Raw genomic sequence first — 26,050 nt, forward strand, 5'->3', positions numbered from 1 at the left:
TACATGGTTCCCTGTAGCATTTCAAACTAACAAATTATTTCATTATAGTAATGGATGCTAATTTGTGTTCTCTGCACTGTGAAGATCATATGTGATGCTACCAACATTATCACAAATGTGGAAGCCAACTGCTCAGCCTCTGTGAGTGGTGGTGGTGGAGGACCCCCACCTATTTTTCGGGCCTCCGCTTTTTTTCTGTTGGCTATAACGGGTCACATTTGAGCATACAGAGTAAGCAAATATGTACTTGTAACGTGCTCAGATAATTTCAATAAGTGCTTACAGAGGGGAAAGTAATGTAGCCTCTAACTGCAATTGATTGACATCGGACAAACAGATCAAGCACTATGGCTCATAATACAATTACACCATACCTGTTTGGACTATATTTTTATATTTCATTTTTACTTGCTGCCAGGAACGTTTGGGGCCTGTTGGGTTGCACCTGCGCTCAAATCACATCACAAAATAAAATGTATGAAATAAAAAATAAAATATAATAAAATAACGTGTTAAATGGGTGGAAATCCCTAGATCAATGTTTAAATTAACACTCACGCATTGACTCTGTCGGCTATGTTTTGCCATGCATGCTCTCTTTCTTTTGCAGCTGAGGCTGTGTTACTTTTTTCCCGCGGAATTTGCATGTTATCGGCATATGCTGCCATCAGAATTTCGGCCTCAAGCGCTGTAAGATACATTGTCCGCGCCTTCTTTCCCTCCGTCTCCATGGTGACTCGCTTAATCTGTGCTCCACTAATCAGGGCTTTATGTATCCTCGTGCGCGCGCTTAACTTGGGGTTAAAGCAACTCCGCGTTGACTGAACTAATTGTTATCAGCCTTTCTGAAACCGAATATTCCGAGTTGGACAGTTCGGGGTTACTCAACCCTGAGTATCGTTTTTCACTCTGAGTTTTCTAAACCGGCTTCCTGAAATAGGGCCCAGGGGCCCGTTCTTCGTACCTCGCTAAGTAAGTTAGCTGGATTTGATTGTTGACGATTTCGCATGATCCTGGATCGTTCGGTTCCCCGAAGCTCATCCGGGACTTGCTGTCATAGCAACATATCCGTAAGCGTAAACCTGCTCGGGAGCAGGTTTACTTTATGTAAACAGGATTAGATCGCGGCCACGCAGGTATGTCCGCTTCATTTATACGAAAGCAACAGCGATATTTTACCACTGTTTCACCATAAATAAATAACATCAATGTAACTAAAGATAATGCAGCACTTGATCCTTTTATTGATTCCATACAGATACATACAGGTCATTTCCTAAAAAAGGGAAATGTACTATTAATCATTCTATTACTTCGTGTAATCAAGATGAGAGACCACGGCTATAAAAGCGAAGGTGGATTTGGGAAGTCTGTCGCAGCCATGTCCTGTCCGTATACGCGAGCCACCCATTGCGGAAGGTGCAAGATTGATAAGGAGAGTTTTCAGAATTCAGCGTATATTGCGGGATAGACAGGATCCTTTAGCTCAGCGCGACAGTGTGCTCATAGAGAGATATCGATATTCCCGTGAGGGTATTATTTACTTAACCAACTTGTTGACGAGGGGGTGCCGGACCACCACCTGTCTTTTGTTGCTTTGCCCTTTTCTTGGTTGCTGTTATGAACAAACAAACAGATTATTTCAGGGTCTCTTTTCAAGAGACGAAAACCAATATAAGTGATAAATATTACCATTCTGTAGAATATTCTAATATTTCACTTTTACTTGTTCCCATGTTCTAGTGGGTCCTGTCGTGGCTCTAATGTGAAAGAGGATATAATGTAATATAATATGATATAATGTAATATAAAATAATATAATAAATTTACCCTACCGCCTACTGGTGTTGGCCAGAGGGGCCGATGGCGCGATATGGCAGCCTGGCTTCTGTCAGTCTGCCCCAGGGCAGCTGTGGCTACAACCGTAGCTGCCTCCACCAGTGTGTGAATGTGAGAGTGGATGAATAGTGGCATTGTAAAGCGCTTTGGGTGCCTTGAAAAACGCTATATAAATCCAATCCATTATTATTATTATTATTATTATTATTATTATTATTATTATTAAATTACTTACGAGTTTAATTTGTCAGCAACTTTCTGCCAGCCCTCTCTCCTTGCTTTTGCAGCATTTGCAGTGTTCCCTTGCGTTTTAATTAAACTCTGAAACTCCTGAAATCCGTCAATCAAGAGTTCTTGCTCTGCTGCCGAAAAATACCGAGCGCGCTCCTTCGACATTTTCGCCGACCAATCAAAGGGTTGCCGATCAATGTTTCTACTATCGATGCGTAGCCCCTGTTAAGCCACCCGGTGATCTCACATTACTTCATCCAGCTGTACTAAGCGTCAACAACAGGTGTGTTCGAAGAACCGGAATAGGGAGCTCAAAGTTAGCGCGATGATTTGATCTTGGATGTGTCATTTGATCTTGGATGTAGTAAGCGAGGTACGAAGAACGGACCCCTGGTGTCCACATATGTGGACATCACATTTTGGGTTGTCTAGACAAAATACAAAATTTTGCTCTAAAGGGGCCTGATATCCACTTACGAGAATATTATACTGCCTCTGTTTTATCAAAATTTAAAACAAATGTCTTCACATGTGGCTCTAATTTTTCTTAGAAACAAATATTGGGTAAAAAATAAAAATAAAAAAAATCTGGTGATTCTTTCTTTTTACATTCATCGGGTCCCAATATGCCCAAATATCAAAGAGAAATTAAAATGCTTTCCATGGAAGAGTTCAGGTCTTAGGAGGTTAAATATCACAAGTAAGCCTGCAGACGTGCTCTAATGGGGTGATATAGTACTTTAAAGTCATTACGATAAGATGGGGGATGATTATTCAAGACCTTGTATGTGAGGAGCAGGATTTTGAATTCAGTTTGGATTTAACAGGGAGCCAATATAGGAGATATACGCTTTCTCTTTCTAGTCTAGGATGTCCTGATTATAACAAATTACAGTAGTCCAGGTTAGAGGTAATAAATGCATGACCTAGTTTTTCAGCGACACTCTAAGACAGGATATTTCTAATTTTAGAAATATTGCACAAATGGAAGAAAGCAGTCCTACATATTTTAGTATCCTTTTAAATACCATATTTCTAAGATTTTCAGGGCCGAGTACAATAAACTCAGTTTGATCTGAATTTAATTCAATTCAGTTTTATTTATATAGCGCCAAATCACAACAGTCGCCTCAAGGTGCTTTATATTGCACAGTAGATCCTACAATAATAGATATAGAGAAAAACCCAACAATCATATGACCCCCTATGAGCAAGCACTTTGGTGACAGTGGGAAGGAAAAACTCCCTTTTAACAGAAACCTCTGGCAGAACCCGGCTCAGGGAGGGGCGGGGCTATCTGCTGCAACTGGTTGGGGTGAGAGAAGGAAAACAGGATAAAGACATGCTGTGGAAGAGAGACAGAGATTAATAGCAGGTACGAATTTTAGAAGCAGAAAGTTAGAGGTCATCTAGGTCTTCGTGTCTTTAAGACAATTGTGCAGTTTAACTAATTGGTGTGTGTTATCTGGCTTCATGTATAGATCGAGTTGGGTGTCATTTGTATAGCAGTGAAAATATATCCTATGCCTTTAGCACTCACAGATCAGAGAGAGAGAGAGAGATTTAAAAAAGAAAAAAAATTAGGGGTGCAACGATACTCGTATCGATATTGAACCGTTCGATACAGTGCTTTCGGTTCGGTACGCATATGTATCGAACAATACAACATTTGTAATTTATTTGATCAACTTTCCTTCTGACGATGCTGTCTGTGTTGAGCGCTCAGTGGATCTGCGCTCGACAGTGCAGCCTAGGCGGAGCAGTCGAGTGCAGATTCACTGAGCGCAGGGCAAGCTAGCGAGACAGAAGCTAAGCTCCCGTTGCAACATGGCAAATTGAACCTCCCCAACCCTCATTCAGATCTGGCGTTTGGAACTATTTTGGTTTTCATGTGACGTACAGTGGGGCAAAAAAGTATTTAGTCAGCCACCGATTGTGCAAGTTCCCCCACTTAAAATGATGACAGAGGTCAGTAATTTGCACCAGAGGTACACTTCAACTGTGAGAGACAGAATGTGGAAAAAAAAATCCATGAATTCACATGGTAGGATTTGTAAAGAATTTATTCGTAAATTAGGGTGGAAAATAAGTATTTGGTCACCTCAAACAAGGAAAATCTCTGGCTCTCACAGACCTGTAACGTCTTCTGTAAGAAGCTTTTCTGTCCCCCACTCGTTACCTGTATGAATGGCACCTGTTTGAACTCATCATCTGTATAAAAGACACCTGTCCACAGCCTCAAACAGTCAGACTCCAAACTCCGCCATGGCCAAGACCAAAGAGTTTTCGAAGGACACCAGGAAAAGTATTGTAGACCTGCACCAGACTGGGAAGAGTGAATCTACAATAGGCAAGCAGCTTGGTGTGAAAAAATCAACTGTGGGAGCAATCATCAGAAAATGGAAGACATACAAGACCACTGATAATCTCCCTCGGTCTGTGGCTCCACACAAGATCTCATCCCGTGGGGTCAAAATGATCATGAGAACGGTGAGCAAAGATCCCAGAACCACACGGGGGGACCTGGTGAATGACCTGCAGAGAGCTGGGACCAAAGTAACAAAGGTCACCATCAGTAACACACTACAACGGCAGGGAATCAAATCCCGCAGTGCCAGACGTGTTCCGCTGCTGAAGCCAGTGCATGTCCAGGCCCGTCTGAAGTTTGCCAGAGAGCACATGGATGATACAGCAGAGGATTGGGAGAATGTCATGTGGTCAGATGAAACCAAAGTAGAACTTTTTGGTATAAACTCAACTCGTCGTGTTTGGAGGACAAAGAATACTGAGTTGCACCCCAAGAACACCATACCTACTGTGAAGCATGGGGGTGGAAACATCATGCTATGGGGCTGTTTTTCTGCCAAGGGGACAGGACGACTGATCCGTGTTAAGGACAGAATGAATGGGGCCATGTATCGTGAGATTTTGAGCCAAAACCACCTTCCATCAGTGAGAACTTTGAAGATGAAACCAGGCTGGGTCTTCCAACATGACAATGATCCAAAACACACCGCCCGGGCAACAAAGGAGTGGCTCCGTAAGAAGCATTTGAAAGTCCTGGAGTGGCCTAGCCAGTCTCCAGACCTCAACCCCATAGAAAATCTGTGGTGGGAGTTGAAAGTCTGTGTTGCTCGGCGACAGCCCCAAAACATCACTGCTCTCGAGAAGATCTGCATGGAGGAATGGGCCAAAATACCAGCTACTGTGTGTGCAAACCTGGTAAAGACCTATAGTAAACGTTTGACCTCTGTTATTGCCAACAAAGGTTATGTTACATGTTAGTATTGAGTTGTATTTTTGTTATTGACCAAATACTTATTTTCCAAGTGCAAAGACAAGTGGAAGCAGACGCAAAACAACAAGCACGCATGCTACAAACTTTACCCGAGTCATTTAGACAGCCGTTAGCACAGGATTCTCCTTATGGGGACCTGATATGTTTAATATGCTGCTGAGAGTATACTCCAGAAGAAGCGTATAGTATAGCTTTTATTTTGGAAAGAGACATTTCTCTGTAATAAACTCTCTTTTCCAAAGATGAGTGACGTCCCGGGGCTAGCGATTTTTTTTTTCCAGTCGGGTTACCAAAATCTATCTCTTCCCTGCCCGTCGGGCTATCGCAGGAAGGAAAAATATATGTCAATGCTTTTGCATTCTTTCGGAAATGTAGCTGGGTAATTATGTCATTGGCATCGGTGAGCTACTGTCAATATGTGACATATTGAAATTGAGTTTGAATTTGCGCTTGTTTTTTGCTTTCACTTTGCAATCGCGCGAACTGTGTATAGAGAGCGACAGCACTGATCTGTGAGTGATGATAATTTGCGCACCAATTCCTCTGACATCGTCTTATCAATCGTTAGCTTACTATGCAAACACGACAAGTGAAATCTCCCGCAGCTTAAACATGTGAGAGGTTGATCACGCAGAGAATCGCTGAGTTATGTGAGTACGTGTGTAAAAGCAGCAGGATATATATTTTAGTTCTGCTGAGCCAAATAAGACAGGTCAGGGTGAAGAAGTGACAGCCAAAGAAAAGCTTACCACAAAACGGAAAAGTAATGACAAATCAGACTATAAGGCAAAAAGAAAGTGCAGCTTTATGGTTTCATGGACAAAAGAATTTCTGTGGCTGCAATATGACGAGCTAAATAACCAGGGCTGCACATAAGTGGTCTGCAGGTGCGCATTCGCTGTCAAAATAAAAAACGCACACAAGATAAGAAGTTGCAACATGTGTTTGCATACATAAGATTTTCAGGAGGAGGACAGACATTTGTTTAGAACTCTTAAAGATATCGAAGAAGCTCCTTTAAGCAATTACTGTGATATTCCTCCACCTCCAAAGAAATGTCAGGAGTCCAAACCACAAAAGAAGCACGTATTCTCAGAAAAGTAGTTGCAGGAGGTGAGCTGGCTTCAAACAAATGATGAACGCACAGAGATGTGGTGCGGAATGTGCCGTGAAAATTTAATAAATGACAAAATCAAAAAGGCATGAACATTATTATTTTTTTTTTTTTTTTTTTTTTTTTTTTTTTTTTTGTGTATCGAAAACATCGAACTGTGACACCAAAGTAGCGAACCAAACCGTGAATTTTGTGTATCGGTGCAACGATACACAAAATTCACGGTTTGGTTCGGTCACGGTTCGATATTTTTTTCGATACATGCCCTTTTAATTTGTCATTTATCAAAATTAGAAATATATATTTTAACTCAAAAGTACAGTTTTTAAATTTAATGTTGCTGAAACAAAAAAGTAATAAAAAAAAAAAAAAAATATATATATATATATATATATATATATATATATATATATATATATATATATATATATATATATATATATATATATATATATATATATCTGATTGAGGAATCACTCATCTTTGGAAAAGAGTTTATTACAGAGAAATGTCTCTTTCCAAAATAAAAGCTATACTATCCGCTTCTTCTGGGCTATATTCTCAGCAGCATATTAAACATAACAGGTCCCCATAAGGAGAATCATGTGCTAACGGCTGTCTAAATGACTCGGGTAAAGTTTGTAGCATGCGTGCTTGTTGTTTTGCGTCTGCTTCCACTTGTCTTTGCACTTGGATGATGTCGACGTAAATGTGCAGTCATATTCGTTGTGTTCCCACTAGTGCTGTCAGCGTTAATCTGAAATGACGTTAATGCCACAACACGGCAAATCTCCGTTAACGAGCTACCGCGGATCGCCCCGTGTGTGGGGCTGGACGGCCAACACCATAACGAGCAAACTACGCTAACGCACTAGTTCCCACCCATGTAATTGAGCATTGCGTGGCACATCCGACACTGTTTCACTTTTGTCCATGACGCGCTTACCTTCAGGGTCATACGTCACATGAAAACCAAAATCCAAACGCCAGATCTGAATGAGGGTTGGGGAGGTTCAATTTGCCATGTTGCAACGGGAGCTTAGCTTCTGTCTCGCTAGCTTGCCCTGCGCTCAGTGAATCTGCACTCGACTGCTCCGCCTAGGCTGCACTGTCGAGCGCAGATCCACTGAGCGCTCAACACAGACAGCATCGTCAGAAGGAAAGTTGATCAAATAAATTACAAATGTTGTATTGTTCGACACATATGCGTACCGAACCGAAAGCACTGTACCGAACAGTTCAATATCGATACGAATATCGTTGCACCCCTAATATATATGTCTATACCATGTGTTTTGGGTGTGTGTGTGTGTGTGTGTGTGTGTGTGTGTGTGTGTGTGTGTGTTTTGTTTTGTTTTTATGGACATGAAGTCTGCCAATAAAGATTGAATTTGATGATGCTGCCTAAGGGAAGCATGTATAATGTAAACAGAATTGGTCCTAGCACTGAACCCTGTGGGACTCCATGATTAACCTCATTGTGTGAAGAGGACTCTCCATTTACATGCACAAATTGGAGTCTATTACATAGATATGATTCAAATCTAAAGCATGATGTAATCACTGTAATAGGATATTATGGTCGACAGTATCAAACATGCTTCACTGAGGTCAAGCAGTGTTTGACAACTACTCTACTCAACTTGAATTTTTGAGATGAAAGGAAGGTTGGAGATTGGCCTATAATTAGGTAAGACAGGTGGGTCAAGAGATGGCTTTTTAAGTAACTGTTTAACTACAGCCAGTTTGAAGGCCTGTGGTACATAGTAAGGAATGGGTTCTAAAAGTCACATGGATGGTTCGGAAGTAATTACTGAAGTTAACTTAGAAGAGTCAATGGGAGAAAAAGACTTTAAATAAATATCAATGGTACTAAAAGCATCTGTAGAAAATGTTATGCCTGTGAGACAGTAATGAGTAATTTTTTCTCCAATGATTAAAATTTTATTTATGAAGAAATTCATGAAATCGTTACTTAACGTTAATGGAATGGTTGGCTCAACAGAGCTCTGACTTTTTGTTACCCTGGCTACAGAGCTGAAGAGAAACCTGGGGTTGTTCTTATTTTCTTCAATCAGTGATAAATAGTTGATTGGCTAAATGATCTTCTAGATTTGTGACACGCTATTTCCTCTCCAGCTTACGAGTTATCTGCTTTAGGCTACGTGTTTGAGAATTATACCATGGAGTCAGGTACTTCGGATTTGAGACTCTCTTTTTCACAAGTGCTACAGTATCCACAGTCATAATTATTAAAATTATTAAAAAGATAATCGACCTGTGTTAAGTAGTGTTTAGGTAGCTGCTCTGCTCTGTGTTGGTACAGGGCATTGAAAACGATAACAGCGGATGAATTATATTCTTAAACTTAGTTACAGCACTTTCAGAAAGGCATCTATTGTGATGAAATCTACTCCCTACTGCTGTGTAATCAATTATTGTAAGTTTAAATGTTATCAGGAAATGATCAAACTAGAGACGGATTTCAGGAAACACTGTTAAATGTTCAGTTTCTATGCCGTATGTTAAAACAAGATCTAGAGAGTGATTAAAGTGGTGGGTGGGTTCTTTTACATTTTTAGAGAAGCCAATTGAGTCTAATAACAGATTAAATGCCATGTTGAGGCTGTCATTTTTAGCATCTACATGGATGTTAAAAATCATCCACAATAATTATTTTATCTGAGCTCAGAACTAAATCAGATATAAAGTCTGAGAAATCAGACAGAAACTCAGTGTAAGGCTTAGGTAGACGATAGATGATAACAAGTAAGACTGTTTTTTGAGTTTTACAGCTGGGGTGGACAAGGCTGAGCATCAGTCTTTCAAATGAGTTAAAACTCTCAGTCTTGAAGATTGCTGCCACACCTCCCCCTCGGCCTGTGCCTCGAGGTTTCTGATCGTTACTATGACTCGGGGGGTGTTGATTCATTCAAACTAACATAATCATCCTGCTGTAACCAGGTTTCTGTAAGTCAAAGTAAATTGATTTATTGATAAATTACTAACTCATGTACTAACAGAGACTTGGAAGAGAGAGACCTAATATTTAATAATCCACATTTCACTGTTTTACTCTCCAGTGCTGTTTAGAATACTGTATTGTTCTTTCTTTGTTTTTTTATGTTTAAAAAATGTTGTTTAAATGTTGTTGTTATCTTTAAATGTTGTTTTGGCTGATTTGTTGTTTGGTTTTTTGTTTTTGTTTTTTGCCTGTTTGGGAGCTGACATAGCCTCTAAGGGGATGGGGTTTTGGGGGGATAACAGGAGGAGAGAAGCTGCAGAGAGGCGTGTAAGACTGTAACTCTGCTTCCTGGTCCCAGCTCCAGATAGTCACGTTTTGGTGGGTTAAATTTGGATGGAGCAGCTCTTATTTCTACAAATCTGGCAGGGAGGATGCCATCTCTCCTAACAAGACCAGGTTTCCACCTGAAAGTTTCCCAATTGTCTGTAAATCTTGATGTCTTGATATCTTTTTGGACAGCCAGCACTGGACATTATTTTGTCAAAGTTATACACCGATTCAATATTAATTTTACTGATCTCTGACTGACATAACCGGGTGTCATTACTACCGACGTGAATTATAATTTTACTGAATGTACGTTCACTCTTAGGCAGCAGTTTTAAATTTCCCTCAATGTCACCTGTTCTGGCCCCTAGAAGACCATTACTATGGTTGCTGATGTCTCTCGCTTCACATGTTTAAGAACAGAATTGCCACTTTCAAGATTTTGATCTCTGGTGGGTGTGTTGCAGAGTGGAGAAAAAGCAGTTTGACACATGAACAGGTTGGTGGTGTACCTGGGGCTTCTGTTTAAGACTGTGCTTCCTCATCACCGTCACCCAGCCATCCTGTTTTCCCCGCTGCTTGGGGAGAGCGAACTACACTACACTACCTTCGGCTGCACCAGCTACAGGGGCTGGGCTAGCTAAAGGTATTTCAAGGGTGCAAAACAGTCTCCAATTCAGTGATCCTGGCCTGGCAAATAGGCTATATTTATTTTAAGAATAATTATTACTAAAGGAGGTCAAGGAATAACTGATCATCTGACACAATGAGTGGGAAAGTGTAGGTGGGACAGGTGAAGAGGCCCTGCTGTTAAGTCGGCTGCGAGCTAAGCTGGGGAATCCCTAAAGACACAGTGAGTTTGCTTCGGATGAAGCATGTGACGATTACACTATGAAATAAGACGTTATCTATAAGTTTTTAATTAAATCGCTACACAAAAACACCACTATGTGTTGGACCAGGAAGCGATACTCTACTGCAGGAAGTGCGAACACCAAGTGACCCAAAGGAATTGAGATATTGTGTAAAATATTGTTCATAACTTTAAGCTTTAATACAGTCTCACCAGGTAAGTTCTCTAACTCCCCTCCCACACCCCAAAAATTGTCATGAATTAGTTAGAGAAGCACCTGCTTTTTTTCTTTCTTTTTTTTAATACAAGGCTTTGAACATGTTTATTTCTGCTGTAGATTTTACATTTTTATGGAAGTCTATGGGGATTGACTTCCTTTTGGAGTTTGCTTCAAGTAGTTGTTTGAGAAACTGCAGATTTTGGCAAATCAGCAATATCAGCACTGGATACTCTTCAAGTATGGCTTTGCCATACTTCATGGATGCTCAGATGGAACACGAAAAGTTATTATTTTAAATACTGACAGTTCCTGTAGCATTCATCTTGGTTTACCGTGGATTCATAATTATGTCATATGTCACAACCATGATAAATCATAGTCACAAGCAAATTATAATTATTGTTTCACTCCCACATAGTCTTTACAAGCCCTTGCATGTAGGGCACAGGGATGTTATCCTATGGGAAATTTGTCTGAGAGCAGAGTCACCTTAGTTATTGTTAATTCATAAACTTTAATTTCAGCTCCCGCTTCATGCAGTGTTAAATTTGTGCACCAGGACTTCTGTTGTGCAACTATGAAATACTATAATTTGCTTGTGATTATGTATTATATGGCTTGCCACATATGGCATAAATATAATATCATGCTAATTGTACATCTGCTTACTTGTGTCTAGCACTCAGAGTACAGCTTACCAGGGGCTTATTCAGATGGGCATATCAGTGTTAGCAGAAAGGAATGATCAGACAGCAGGTTTTATTTAACTTCATAGTGCTAAGTCATCTAAACGTAAAGTCATCCCATATTTGTAATGAGCCCCCTGGTAGCTTACCCGCATCTGGCTTGGTGTTTAGAGAGGAAGATTCCTGTTGGTCGACGGCCCTTCAGTCAGGCAGGCAGGAGGAGGAGCAGCTTCTCAGGGGACGAAGAGCAGAGTCCACCCCCTTACCCTGCCCAGGGGCCAGCTCGGCCCAGACCCCGCACCCATTTCCACCTAACCCACAAATCAGGTAATGGCACTCTTTTAAAAACAAAACCAGCACTGCACTGCAAGTATCCTGGGTTGTTTTCGTGTGTGTGTGTGTGGGGGGGGGGGTGTATGAAGGACTGTCTATGAAGACAGTCCTGGTCACCAGGCTACACTGTGGGGCTGGAAGCTGCTGATTCAATCAACCTTTCTCTGTTCGTTATCAACATGAATATTTCATGTCAGTAAAGAGTAGAGTGGTGCTTTACAGTAGGGACTGGGTCATTTATTTTGATGCCTGTCAGGTGGTTTTAAAATTAACTTCCGAAGCAAAGGCTCCTTGCATTTTTGTTCAAAGTGCATGAACACAAGGGGCTCATCTTTGCTACTCTTCTCTTCTGCATTCTGTTCCTGCCTCTAGAGTCTCTCCTGCGAATGAAAGAGGAGACCGCTGAAGTGGATGAATTCACCTTCTCGCAGGGCACCTCAGACCAAGAGAGCAATGGCTCGGGCAGTTACTACATTAGACAGGAACCCTGATGTGACAAAATCGAGGAGGAGGAAACCACAAAAGGACATCTCTGGAAACACCAAACCAACAATCAGGAATGGGGAGAGTCAAACTCACCTGAGAGGATACTTGAAGAGTGATGCCACAGGCCACCTGTAATGTCAGCACATGAGGAATAACATTCCTCAACATCACTTAAAACGATTTTCTAACCTTGTAGGGGTGTGTCCACATAATCACTCAGAAAGTCCTGTCTAATCATAGAAAGCACCCAGAGTCAGGCCTGGGTCATAGATGTTTGGGCATTCTCTTTCTACGACCTGCAGCTTTTTCTCCCTTTCTTTGGCTATCTGAACCAGATGAGCTATTTGGATGATTTTATGTCTTGCAAGCCCATCCAGCCTCAGCCATAATGTGGGCCACATACAGAGACCTGGAGAAACTGTGACAACAATTTATTGAGCCAGGTCTTTAGGTTTTCTTGCGTTTGTTGTATGGGAAGGGGGGGGGGGTTGTTGGTGGTGGGGGTTTTTTGTTTAATTTTTTTTGTTTTTGTATGAAAATGTCAGAGTCAGCCGTTTAGCAGCTGCATGAGCAAAGTAAGGCTGTCAGAAAGATGAGCAGAGTTGTGTATATTTTTGCAGTATTGCCAGGTGGACTTTAATTTTAATAATAGTACTTGAATTTTTCCTTATTTCATTTTGTTTTGATTTTCAGGTTGATTTTTTTTATGTCCTTTTTTCATGTTTTGGTGGCTGTTTGAGTAACGTGTTGTTTTATAAAGTGACTATTCACTAGTAAGTGTAGGCCTATTCAGATAGAGCTACACAAAGAGTTCTTGCCATGCTGCTCAGCATTAATGATGGTCGTTCCCTCCTTTTGTTCTTTTTCCTTATAGTATTGAACAGAAGATTTCCACAGCTACATTTATTCCTCATTTAGTTATTACAGAACCAAAATCTGTTGCTCTTTTTTTTTTTCCAGACTCAACAAAATGATGACCAGTTTGACAGAGTCCATTACAAAAGTAGTTTTATAATAGATTCTTTTTCAATGTCCTACTAATCTTATTATTATTATTATTATTATTATTATTATTATTATTATTATTATTAACCTTTCACTAACTTTGCAATGTTTTAAACTAAGAAGTCTTTTTGAGCCCATTTGAGAAGCCAAGTTCTTCATTGACCTTTTAGGGTATCTTATCACTTATTTTTTGTTAGTAGATTTTCTTTTTTTTAATCCACATTTACAGGGTTTTCCCACTTTCTGGTGCAGCTTTATACAAAAACACATCTTATGCAGCTGTTGCTTTTTTTTTTTTTTTTTTTTTTTTTTTTTTTTTTTTTTTTTATATTAACAAACAAAAACACTTTTTTCACATTCCACTGAGCTTGTATAGACAATATATAAAATATGGACATGGCTACCACGAACCATTGGTTTTCAATTTTTAACTGTCAACATTTAAGTTTTGACCCTTTTTGTTTTGTTTCTTGGAGCCAGAAATGAACATAATTGAACAACAGGTGGCTAAGTTACCAGCAAATGCTAGCTAGGTGGTTAGCAGCCACATACCGCCTAATTACTGCTAATAAAACACTCAGGTTTTCACTCACCAAGGGTGAAGCACAAACATCTTGAATGTTATTTTCCACCAGCAGGGCTGATAATTTGTCAGATAAATAGATGCCAAAAGGCATCAACAACACAAGTATAGTCCAGAAGTCTAGTTCAGTGACGCCAGTTAATGGAGGTGTGGCCTGTTGCCAGCCACACCACAGCTGCCTGTGGTAGTGTGTCTCACACCACAACTTGGCCATATACTGGGATATAAGCACATTTTTCTTTTAATGCTGTAAAGCTGAACATTGTATGTGGGGGTTATGACTTGCTTTTGGAGCTAAGCTTGAGTTTTTGGTCCTGCAGTACCTCTGTGAATGAGCAGTTGTTGAAGCAGTTATCACTGGGGTAGCTTCAGATTCTGTGTGCTGTACTGATAAAAAAAGGATTACTGAAGCTGTGGAAATGAAAATGGCTTTTTTTGTTTGTTTGGTTTTTTTTTTTTTTAAAAAGAAAAAGAAAAAAAAAAAGCTCCACATTTTGATGATATGAGAATATTTCAGAAGAAACAGGAAGTGTAAGTAAGCAGCAGGTCGCAAAGTTTAAATGAAAAATCGCACTGTTATGATAGGATATGATGACATGTCCCCACTGCCCGGCCATACAATATGCTTTGAGCTTTACTCTCTGATTGTAGCTGCTGTAAAAGATGAACTTCAGTCTTATCAGAGACTTGTCTTATCACTTGGTCCCTGGACATAATCATAATAATCTTGGTATTCTGTTAAAGGTTTATCAATATACATGTCATGTCCTTTTTCTTTTGATTTCAGTTGTAATTTTACCCAAATCTGCATCTGCAGTGTGCCACAATTATATTCAATCTATTATTTAATTTTTAAAAAATAATATGCAATACAGAAAATCTTGAAAGGAAAAATTTTTTTCCTTATTCTGAAGAAATGTAACGTATGACATAATGAAATGGGAATTATAGAATTCATTGAGTAGTAGTAGTAGTAGTATTAAATACATATGAATCACTTAAAAATATTAAATGCATACAAAAGTTTATTAGAAAATTACATTTTAAACGCCCCACCAACCCTAATCTGCTGGATAGAAAGTTAAGGAGGTAGATGGCAGAAATGTAAATTCACTTCATGGCTGTTGTTGGTTTATTCTTTAGTTAATGGAATATGATTAAATACTGTATGTGGCATACTTGAGACTACATACTCCATTTAGTTTCTGTCACTCAATATAGGTGGCTGGACTCCCATGTTAAGACAAAGTGGGAGAATCTACCTTGGTTACAGCAAACTTATAACCAAACAGGTCTTCAAGTAATATGCAAAATGTTTGTAGGGTTTGTGTGTGTGGGTGTGCGTACGAGTGATAAAGCCATGTATGCAAGCTAGTTTATGATTCATCTGAGCCACAGAATGACAGGTTGTTCTTGATAATTAAACAATGCACTGCTTTTCCTATCGTCTCTGAAGGCAGCATTCACATAGCATAGTGGCATAAAAACATATATTGTATGTAAATACATATATTTATACTCCACCACTGTGATGGAATCAAACAAAGAAATCATCTTTAGCCAGAAAATGGAAAAGACAACAGACCACCTTTGATTATTCTTAGAGCTCGATTTTTGCAACCGTTTATCTACTACCTCCTGATGCTAGCTATGTTTAGCTAAAGCGAGAGCATGAAATAGACTATTGCAGTGTGTTGGCTTATGCAAATGGAAAAAAATCAACAACCTGAAAATAATCCACTTGAAGGCTAGACTTCAAACGTGGAATAATATTATTGCAACACATGAGGAAGTCTTCTATTTTGAATGTAATGCAATATTAATAGATCCAATCTTATTTTGCTATACTAAGTAAAATTTATAGCGCCTGCAAATTTCACGATCACTACACTGTTATCATTAGCATGTAAGAAAAATTAACAATAGGGTGTTGTATAACTGTGACTTTTATGGTCAAAGGGTTTAAAAAGAATGCTCACTTTATGGCCAAAGGATGCTTTTAAATGCAGAGAATCTGTAAACTTCTCAGTAAAGGTAAACTAACAAGTTTCAGATTCAAAGATTCAATTGAATGGTTCAATTCTCAGGAAGTTTTGATCCTTTGTAAAGGTTGTGTGAATCAGCAGGGTTTGAAAACCCCAAAGGCATTTTGATCTTGTAGATTTATTGTATGGAAGCAAACAAGGTTTTAAAACGACAGATTTTGAAGCAGGTCGTGATATTTGAACGCTGAAGCCTCCCCAGAATTGTGATTCTGATTTGTGATGGCATATTTAGTACATTTTTAAATTTATTTCAGAATTTTCAAGAAACAGAACTGTCAAAACTTACTTCCCAGAAATTAAAAATTCATGTAAAACATAAAAATGGAGGGGCATAAATTTATGTTAATTGACATAACAGAAATTTGCATCTCCAGCATCATAAAAGTATGTAAATGTTTTTTTTTTGTTTGATTCCCCCCCCCCCCCCCGTCAGTCATAGATCCCATTGTTGCTTAATTACAGAATGTCTTTTGAGAGCAATAGTCAAACCTTTTGGACTTACATATACACATATAAAAATAACACACACACACAATAAATATATATATGAATGAGGAAGACTGTTGCTAAAAGATCATCATCACTATCCTTTAAAATGATAGTTAAATATCAACATTTGGTATTAAGCTGTGTTTAAAAACAAAATTCATTTAAGAATTAAGTTATGATTCCTTAATTAGAACTCTTTTGCTTCCGAACACTCAAGATGAACCATTCTGCATTCATGTTTAAGTTCATCTCCTGAGATTTGAAAACAATTGTTTTAAAAGGAAAACAATTGTTTTCCTTTTAAGAGAAACTTGTACAAGAAATGCAAAGGTTTTTGATTGTGAAACAATAAATGATTGTCTTACAATAAGTGCAAGACTCATTGACATGAGCCCTTTGAGAAGGTGCTCATGTTCCTGTAATGTATGAAGGCAAAAGGAAACATTAAAATACCTGATCAGCAAAACGTATTTGTACAAAAACAAAATGACTGTTCTGTTTCTGGCCTCCTTTAGATTAAACCCCAAGTAATCAAATGTTATTTCAGATCTCCAGTTCCTAATATTTTCTTGTAGAAAATGTACTTTTTGATTTACCTTCTTTCCTAATGCTCCATCCACAGTTGCTTATATATTTAAAGATTTTGAATCTCAGTAGCTTGAGATGAAAGCAGGTTGATGATTTTGATTTTGGTGGCACGTAACAGTAATAATAAAAATGTTACTCTACCAAAACAGTAATAGTGAGAACAATATGTCATAATATCAGGAATAACATTACCTGATAACAATTTATATTATTTCATTTTCCAAGTAAGACAAACGTGACAAATGCCAAGTCAGAATTTTCCTAATTTTGGTGTTAAGCCAAAATTGAAACAAAATAAAATCAGACTTGCAGCTTTATTGCGTTTGCTGAATATTTGTGTAATCCAGTTTTGTTTTTGCCTTTTCCTGGCACTGATAGCCTTCCATAGAAACCGTTTGGTTATGGAGGTCTTGCAGCTGATCTGGTTCTTCTAGATGAGAATAATTAGGTAAATGCTGAAGTTGTTTTGTTTTGATCCTCTTTCCTGGCTTCTAACACGGGTCTTTTGTATGCGATCACTTCCCCTCCTGATTATATTGTGGTGCTATGTGTGTGTGTGTGTGTGTGTGTGTGTGTATGTATGTGTGTATATATATGTATATATGTATATGTATATGTATATATGTATATGTGTATATATATATATATATATATATATATATATGGGGAGAGAGATTGTCTGGTAAATTGAGTTATAGTGAAAAATTTATTTTCGATACAAATTGAGGTGGGGGGAGGGAGTATCTGTCAGTTATAAATCTATTGATATTAACAATAACCCTAGAGGTACATTTTCAAAATTGCAGTTTCAAGTTTGTACATCTTTTTGATAGTGTATACAAGTTTCTGTTTATATGATTAATTTGTGCTGTGACTAAGCTTTGACCATGTAAATAAAGCCAGAAGTTTGGATTACAATTTGGTTGTCTTTGTTTACAAGCGTTGCCAACTGTTTCTGCATGGCTGTGAAAGTTTCTGGTGACTTTTATAAAAAGATTACTTTTTTGAATTATTAAACTTGTATTCAGTGTAACACTGCCAATCCTCTCTGCTTCACCATTGGACAATACATCTTTGAACATGCACAGAGAATCAAAATAGACCATAGCATGTTAGTGTGCCTCATAATGAAACGTACTATTTTGCATCAGACTTAACCGTGAAGAACTACACCAGAAACTCAATTTACCAGCACCATCACAAACTAGTTCTGGCACTGATCTGCAGCGAAGTGCACAGCACAGACTGATCGTTAGAGATGAACTGCACTGCCTCATTCTCAAGATTTTCAGAAAAGTTTACCTCTATCTACTAAAAATCTGTCTTTGTACCTCTAGATTCTGTCAATTTGAAAATCTGAATCATCGAATCAATGCTGCTGGCTGACCCGGTGGGATATAATAGCCATAAAACACTGTGAGATGATCAGCTTCACTTTCAGACCTGGAAGATGAACTGTGAACCCAATTCAAGTTTTTTAATGATCACTGCCAATTGCAAAAACCCAATCCCCTTTCCTCAGCAAACTGACATGGTTCATTTAATAGTTGGAAGTCTTAAAAGATTTTTCTTATTAGTCATCAATGTCTGGAAGGATGATAAAGTTGCTTTAAACTATTGACAGTATGAAAGCAGTTTCCTAATCTAGTCAGATTAGGAAGTTGCTAATACAGACTGTCAGGCTAATTAACACTAATCCTGCCTAAAGTCACCACATTTTAACCCCCCCTCCCCCCCCACACACACACAGGAACATAAGTACCAATGACACAGACAGGATGCCAGCTATTTTATTTTATTGTAAAGCAAATTACCGTTAACAAAACAGACAGTCAAAGACAGGTTTGGAATCATTAAACGATGTACATTGAAGGACTAGATGGTCCTTGCTCAGGAATGAATTCGGACTACACGTGGCCCCACAGAGACCAAATCAGAGCACAGTGGTAATGTAAAGGACAAGAGGGGTGAATTGTGAAAGACAAAGGATTTACACAAGTTCTTCTCCCTCCAGGCTACAGCTTACCACAGGAAATCTGAGGCAAGAGTTTCACTTTGTGCCCAAGCAGTGGTGAGGTGGGAGCTCCAGACCCAGAGCAGCTCAGTAGAGCCAGCTGAAGGCACAACTAGTGTAGTTGACAAGCTCATCATCTTTAAACCACAAGGAAATTTCCTTGTTGGCACTCTCCACCGAGTCACTGCCATGGATGATGTTCCTTAAGAAGAGGACAGAGTCAGAAAGTGACTATACACTTCATACACGCTATTGTTTCACATCTGCCATCATGCGAAGATAACTCACTTGCTGACATCAATACAGAAGTCTCCTCTGATGGTTCCAGGCTTAGAATCAGCAGGGTTAGTCTCTCCCAGCATCACCCTGCCTGTCTTCACCACACCCTTGCCTTCCCACACCTGAAGCAACCATGACAGATAATGAGGTTAAGATCTGACCTTGAACTGTTGACATGCATACATACATAGAGTCTTACCATGGCAACCACTGGACCAGACCTCATATAGTTGATGAGAGTAGGAAAGAATGGTCTGTCCTTTAGGTCAACATAATGCTTCATCAGGAGGTCCTCAGAGGCCTGCAGCAAAGAAAACAAGGCAGTTTCGTAAATGTTCACTTTCACATCCTAATTTGTGAGTCATCATTTGTACTTCATTTCACTCGCTGCTTTGCTGTAATACTTGTAATTTCAGATGAAGCACTCTAATTGTAGTGTAGGGGTCTCGAACTCCAGTCCTCAAGGGCCGGTGTCCTGAAACTTTTCCATGTGCCCCTGCTGCAACACACAATTAGTAGCATACAATGCAGCCATTTGATTCATGTTACAGCAGCTCATGAGTGAATGAACATGGTGCAATCAAAGTACTGTTAGAAGTACACTTTTCCAAACACTTACATTTACTTAAATTTACTCGAGTAGGGTTAGGGGTTGCCATTTCAGCATGTAGTCAAGTTCTATAATGACCTAATTCAGGTGTGTTGCAACAGGGACACATGTTTTAAGACACCAGACCTCGAGGACTGGAGTTCGAGACCTCTGTTGTAGTATCACAGTAACTGTGTTGTCACCATATGTGTACTGATGCAGCTCTAGAAACTGCATTAGTACCCATTCGCTACTGCATATAATTGGCAACTTTATCAACATGTTTACCCCCAGCTTTTTAGCCGCAAGCAACAGACGAAGTCTGGGTGTAGAAACAATCACACCAATTTCTCAGAAATTGCATGGAAATTTAGGCCAGTACCATATCATCAGAACATGTTTATCACACCAACGCTAACAGGACAGATGTTTAAACAGAAATATTTAAGTGTTGCAGGTTTATAACTTAAGCAAACTTGATGTTCACATAAAGCAGCACCTTACCATATCAGGTTAAATGTTATAGGATCAGTAGACCTTAACAGCTAATTGGCTGTGCTTCACTCAGGAACAGATGAGTAGGCTAATCAGGCTTACCCATTACTTGGCACACTTACAATATCTGTGCATATGTTGCAGATGGTTAAAATGTTTTAAGGGCAAAAATGTTGACCACTATGATACAGTTTCACCTGTAAGGGTTGGATTCTTTCAGTCTATACTTACATGGAGCATCTTCATGCCCACCAACTTGAAGCCCTTCATCTCAAACCTTTTGATGACCTCACCAATGATGGCCCTCTGCACGCCATCAGGCTTAATGGCAATGAATGTGCGTTCCTTTAGCTCAGCCATGACTCTGAAAGAAAATAGACAAGAATGATGAAGACAAACAGGCAGCCTATGTGCTGCAGAAAGAACACGTCTGATAAGTTACTCACAGCACTTTACTGTATTTGACACAGTCAGCAGCGGGGCTGACTATGAGAGGACAAGATGCTGAGGGCATGGACCCCATTGTAAAGAAAATGCTAGTACAGCTTGCAACCTGGCTTAGTATGCATCTTGCTGTGATCATTTAAAGAGGACAAACTTGAACTAGCAGCCCCGCCCACACAGTGAACACATTGATCTTCATCATGCTGTCAAGACTCTGAATGTGACAGCGACTCACTGCTTAGGGATTTATTTTTATTTTTTTTTAATAATTGGAGATAAATTACAGGGAAAATATTATTTTGGATATAACACCAAATTAAGATAATATTAGTTTTGACTGTTAACTGCTACAACAATGTGTGACAGGTCAAAGACACACATTCAAGCTTTAAAGCTCAACTCTAAATCGAGGGCTAATCTCCGTCTCCCAGTGCCACCTCTTCATGTGAGCAGTATTACCCAATGAGATCCATTCATTTATTCTACAATGCAGGGTCAAGTTCAAGCCTATTTGCAGCAGGCTCATTATTATTTCTGCAGGTAAAACTGACAATGTCCCCTGAATGTTAGCTTAGTATTTGAGGTTGTCTGTTTCACACAACTAAACATACATCGTTCCTGCACACTTTCTAAATACTGAAATGTATACAATTACTTTAAAAAGAATGTAACCTAAAACAGTTGTATTTAATGTCATTTCTGTGTTTTGCCATTCAAGATCATCTCTGGGCCATGTCTTGATATTCTTAAGTATTTAACATTTATAAGAATAAATGTTAAATATTTAAGAATATCCCGTTGACTACCGTCTATTTACTAATCTAAGTAAAAAATATTAGACATAAGAATGACACCCTTCACCCGGATATATAAAAATGACTTTGCTAAAAGCTCATTGCATCAGCTACTTTGTGATAGGACGGCTCTTTATGGCTCCAAATTACGTGACATTCTAAGTGAGAGATAGGATTAAACTATTTTTTGACAGATTGTAGGTCAGCAAGAGACTTCTAACAGCTTAAATTCCCGCAATCGCTTTTAGGAAAATACCGGAAATCTCTTTTGGCACAATACAGTTAACTCCTATAGGCTACTGACAAATCAAAATTCCTTGATAAATTTTCGAGCTTCACATATGTCACTCCTTTATTTGACGAATCGAGATGTCTGCCATAATTTAGACAATGGTAAAACGACACGCGGAAGGCGCTCTATTGGCATGTCGACGCGGTTTCACAAGCAAGTTTAAGAGGAGCGAACTGCACCCTGTTAACTACTAGTTGCCTTCATGCCTGAGCATCCAGTTTATGTCAAAACAGCGAGCTGAACACCTAACCCGCGCACCTTTTCACGAGTAGGCCCAAGCCTTCACATACACATGGTTTCTTTTGTTCACAGTACAGCGCAGTACCTTAAAAAGCCACGTTACGTTCCAGGATCGTACCGAAACCGCGTGCTATACTACTTTGTTAAGTATAGCAATTTACAAATTTCACCTGGACCTTTGACTGTACTGAGCGTAAAACAAACAAAAAAACCACCAATTTAACATCACTTTAATAAAAGCTCACTTCAGACATTTTACCATCGGTATTGAGAAAACAACCGACCGATGTTAACACCGATTTGTCATACCAGTGCATGTACCCATACGCTAACAATACCTTAACACGTAGAATCCGGGTAAGGGACAAACAGCAGTTACCACGGTTGACGTCTGCAAAGACCTACAGAGGGTGCGCAGCGGATTCTTATCCACGAAGGCGGAGACTTCGTACGACGGCGAGACACTAGGACAAATATGTCAAGTGTATGTACAATACTCCTCCTTGTGGTTGCTAGAAGTACCTCTTCAAAAACCCATATGAATAACAATATCACAAGTCAAGACAAAATGGTGAAAATCCGAACTAAAGCGTGCGCGTTTTTTTTTTTTGCTACATCCTCTTGCAGACCATTACATGGGGAAACCATTTGAATACAAGCGCGCTGACCCACACAGGTATGCACACGGGTGTTCACTGCTCATAGACTTAAATTACACCTTTCTTGGCTGCTACTTCAAAGCACATTGTGCGCTGTCTGTCCTGCGTGCTGCACAACAACATTGAATATTCAGTATTTACTGCTATTTACACTTAGCTAGATTAATGCGATGGTGTTGTGTTTAGTATGTTGCTTTGGGTTTTTTTTTTTGCTTGTTTTCTATTCTTCTTCTCTCAACAGGTGATCCAGGAGATTTTTTTCTCTCCCTTTCTCACTGTCCCTCTCCCCTTCTGTTTTTCTTTTCCTTCCTATTTCTTTCTCCCTTTCCTATCCCTCACTCATGTCTGTCCCGTCTGTAACATCTGAAAATAAAATATAATAAACAATAAAAACAAAGGTCGATCAAATGGACCAATACGGCAATGCCACGATGATCCATTTGGCAAAGTAAATCCATTGGGTATCCTTGTTGGTCTTCAGACAACAATTCTGACGACTAAAGAACCAAATGGGACAGGCAAAAAAAAAAAAAACAACAACCTAATTTTACATCACAGGCCACATACAGCCCACTTTGAGTTTATGTGGATGGGACCAGTGAAAGTAATGTTTCAATTACACATGTAATCCTGAGATAGTTTATATTAAAAATAAATAAATGAAGTGCTAGTCTTTGTGTTTCAAATTTTAAAAAGTAATTTTGTAATATTACAAAAATCTATTATTTGATTACTCAGGTGTAGCTTGAAGGGCCAAGAAAATCTTCGTCAGTAGGAAAACCTTTAAAACTCATGAAAAAACAATTAAAAGTTCAACATTTCTGTTCTTCACATTTTCCTTCCAATAGTGCCATCTAGTAAGGTGGACTGGAGTCTGGCCCCCGGGCCTTATGTTTGACATCCCTGACTTAACCTGCCACATTGTCACATTTACATTATCACGTTGTATCATGTATGAGAGGTAGATTCATATAAACCACTGTGTCAGCATAGATCCTTTCAATCTGGAATAGCTGGTTTGGGGTTTTTTTGTACTTCAAGTTTTGTTATAATCAGCTAGAACAAAATTATTCAAATTATTTTAATGAAAATATAGACCAGTGGTGGCTAAAACTTAGATAAAGTCAGTTATGGGTCAGACTTTAAACTGAATAGAGACATGGCCATTTTACTTGTATATCAAAACCAACCTTTAACCACTATTAACCAGCCCTCCTTTATTGGGTATAACATTGCTTTCCTGAAGCTCAATCATGATGATCAGAATTTTTCAGTGTCAGTTAAATTATAAAGAAGAAAAAGGAAAAAAAAGAACGAAGTCTAACACAAATTCCAACGTAACTTACTGTAACAGTAAGAATCGCGTCGTCTGGGCGAAATGAGGTGTTTTGGTACAACTTCATAAAGATAACTGTAATTTTTAAAAGAAGACACAGACAAACATATTTCTGCATGAATACTATAGAATTCAGTATCCCTGTTGTTTGCTATCAGGATTTGCAGCTGTTTGATCTAAGATTTTCAAGTTATTCACAAAATGAAGAAGCGTTTTTCTTTAGGCGAGAAAGATAACGTATGACCCACTGAGAGTGCATGTAATGGTGAGAAACGCATTGTCTCTGTGATATAGGTGTTTGGGTACAACTTTATAAAGACAGCTGTACATCAGTGAGGACCTCACCTGGACACACAGCTGGTCAAGAAGGCTCAGCAGCGGCTGTATTTTCTGAGGAGGCTGAGGAAATTTGGTATGTTGGCCAAGATCCTCAGCAGCTTCTACAGCTGCACTGTGGAGAGCACATTGACCAGCTGCATCACTGCATGGTGCTATGCAGTGTTGGTCAAGTTACTTGAAAAAAGTAATCAGTAACTAATTACTGATTACTTCCCCAAAAAAGTAATCCCGTTACTTTACTGATTACTTATTTTCAAAAGTAATTAATTACTTAGTTACTTAGTTACTTTTTAAAAAACACGATTTACAACCTGAAGAGGTGATAAAGTGATAGATCTTTCACCCCAATTCTACTTTTTCTGCACAATCCATCATATAAAATGTAATCAAATGGAAAAGTCTCTTTTTAAAACTTGTTTTATTAGTTTTAATCTTTTAACTTTATGCATCAAGCAAAAATTTAATTATATGCAACATTCTCTGACTTGAATAAATTAGTTTAACATTTAAACCTATTTTCTGCACATTCCAGCACATAAAATAAAATATTTTTTGTGCAGAAAATAAATAAAGTCAAAGACTCAGCGGTCCTGTTGCTCCATTTTCACCTGTAAAGCAGGACTGCGGTAGGCGGAGGTTTACCCTGGTGCAGGTGTGCCGCGGTCAGTTGAAGAATCCGCGACTTTCTCTGTGAGTTTCCCATTACGTCGTTGCGCACTCGGTGCTTGCTCGGAAGTTTAGGGTTTTTTTTCGCTGTAAGAAGTTTTCTTCCCACGCACAATGGACACTAATGTTTTTGTCACTTTTTATGGAATCAAACTCAAAGTAAGGTCAGTACTTCCACGCTTTAAACGCTGCACCCTCATACTCTCTCCCACAATCGATACATGATCCATTGTTGATCTGCACACAGCTGTTGTCACTAACGGTGCACTCGCTTACGTCACTGTCGTGAGACATTCTCGCAAAAAATCACGGTTTTAGTAACGCAGTAATGCAGCGTTCCTACGGGAAAGTAACGGTAATCTAATTACCGTTTTTGCAATAGTAATCCCTTACTTCACTCGTTACTTGAAAAAAGTAATCAGATTACAGATAACCAGAGATGGTGATCTGGTAATCACCATCTCTGGTGCTATGGATTGCAAACAGTTGCAGAGCGTGATAATAACTGTGGGGAGAAGATCATCAGGGCTCCGCTGCCCTCTCTGCAGAGCATCTGCCAATGAAGAGTCCAGAGGAGAGCTGCCTCCATCCTCAAAGACCCCACACACCCCCAAAATGGACTGTTCACACTTAAGTCCTTGAGACGAAGGTTTAGAAGTGTGAAATCCAGAACATCCCGACTCAAAACTCCTTCTTCCCCACTCCTGAACAGATGACATACCTCAACTGCAATTTGCACATCAGGACAATTTGCACACTAAGTTCATTTTGCACATTGAGCTCCTTTATACATCGACATCTGCATACCTCACTTATCTTAACTTATTTATTTTTTGACTTA

General features: G+C 39.1%; 2 protein-coding genes across 4 annotated transcripts in view; one reads left to right on the plus strand and one right to left on the minus strand.

Moving 5' to 3' along the window:
• LOC146663027 (MBT domain-containing protein 1-like) overlaps window positions 1-13,678 on the plus strand; it is a 35,640-nt gene extending 21,962 nt beyond the window's left edge. For 2 of the 3 annotated variants that reach the window (XM_085415621.1, XM_085415622.1), the window contains 2 exons: window positions 11,705-11,860; window positions 12,239-13,678. In XM_085415621.1, the coding sequence (XP_085271747.1) occupies window positions 11,705-11,860; window positions 12,239-12,357 (275 nt within the window). In that variant the 3' untranslated portion in view covers window positions 12,358-13,678. Of the gene's footprint in view, window positions 1-10,241; window positions 10,421-11,704; window positions 11,861-12,238 lie in introns of those variants that run through there. The other variant, XR_014912992.1, reaches the window with a different exon arrangement.
• A 5,158-nt stretch (window positions 13,679-18,836) lies between these two features.
• Window positions 18,837-22,703, minus strand: nme2a (NME/NM23 nucleoside diphosphate kinase 2a). The gene is made up of 5 exons (XM_085415623.1): window positions 22,548-22,703; window positions 20,671-20,803; window positions 19,555-19,656; window positions 19,365-19,477; window positions 18,837-19,278 (listed from the first exon to the last, which is right to left on the minus strand). The coding sequence occupies exons 2-5, from the start codon at window positions 20,797-20,799 to the stop codon at window positions 19,164-19,166; spliced, it is 459 nt and encodes a 152-aa protein (XP_085271749.1). The 5' UTR covers window positions 20,800-20,803; window positions 22,548-22,703; the 3' UTR covers window positions 18,837-19,163.
• Window positions 22,704-26,050: the final 3,347 nt, after the last annotated feature.

This window comes from Rhamphochromis longiceps, linkage group LG8 (assembly GCF_057381845.1).
Source record: "Rhamphochromis longiceps isolate RC_006_pf linkage group LG8, R_longiceps_female_GT1.1, whole genome shotgun sequence".
Lineage (NCBI taxonomy): Eukaryota > Metazoa > Chordata > Actinopteri > Cichliformes > Cichlidae > Rhamphochromis > Rhamphochromis longiceps.

Excerpts from the sequence above, each read along its gene's own strand:
- nme2a (XM_085415623.1), bottom strand. The coding sequence starts at position 20,799 with ATGGCTGAGCTAAAGGAACGCACATTCATTGCCATTAAGCCTGATGGC. Across the intron at positions 19,657-20,670 it reads TGGGCATGAAGATGCTCCAT|GCCTCTGAGGACCTCCTGAT; the intron begins GTAAGTATAGAC and ends TCTTTGCTGCAG. Across the intron at positions 19,478-19,554 it reads CTGGTCCAGTGGTTGCCATG|GTGTGGGAAGGCAAGGGTGT; the intron begins GTAAGACTCTAT and ends TGGTTGCTTCAG.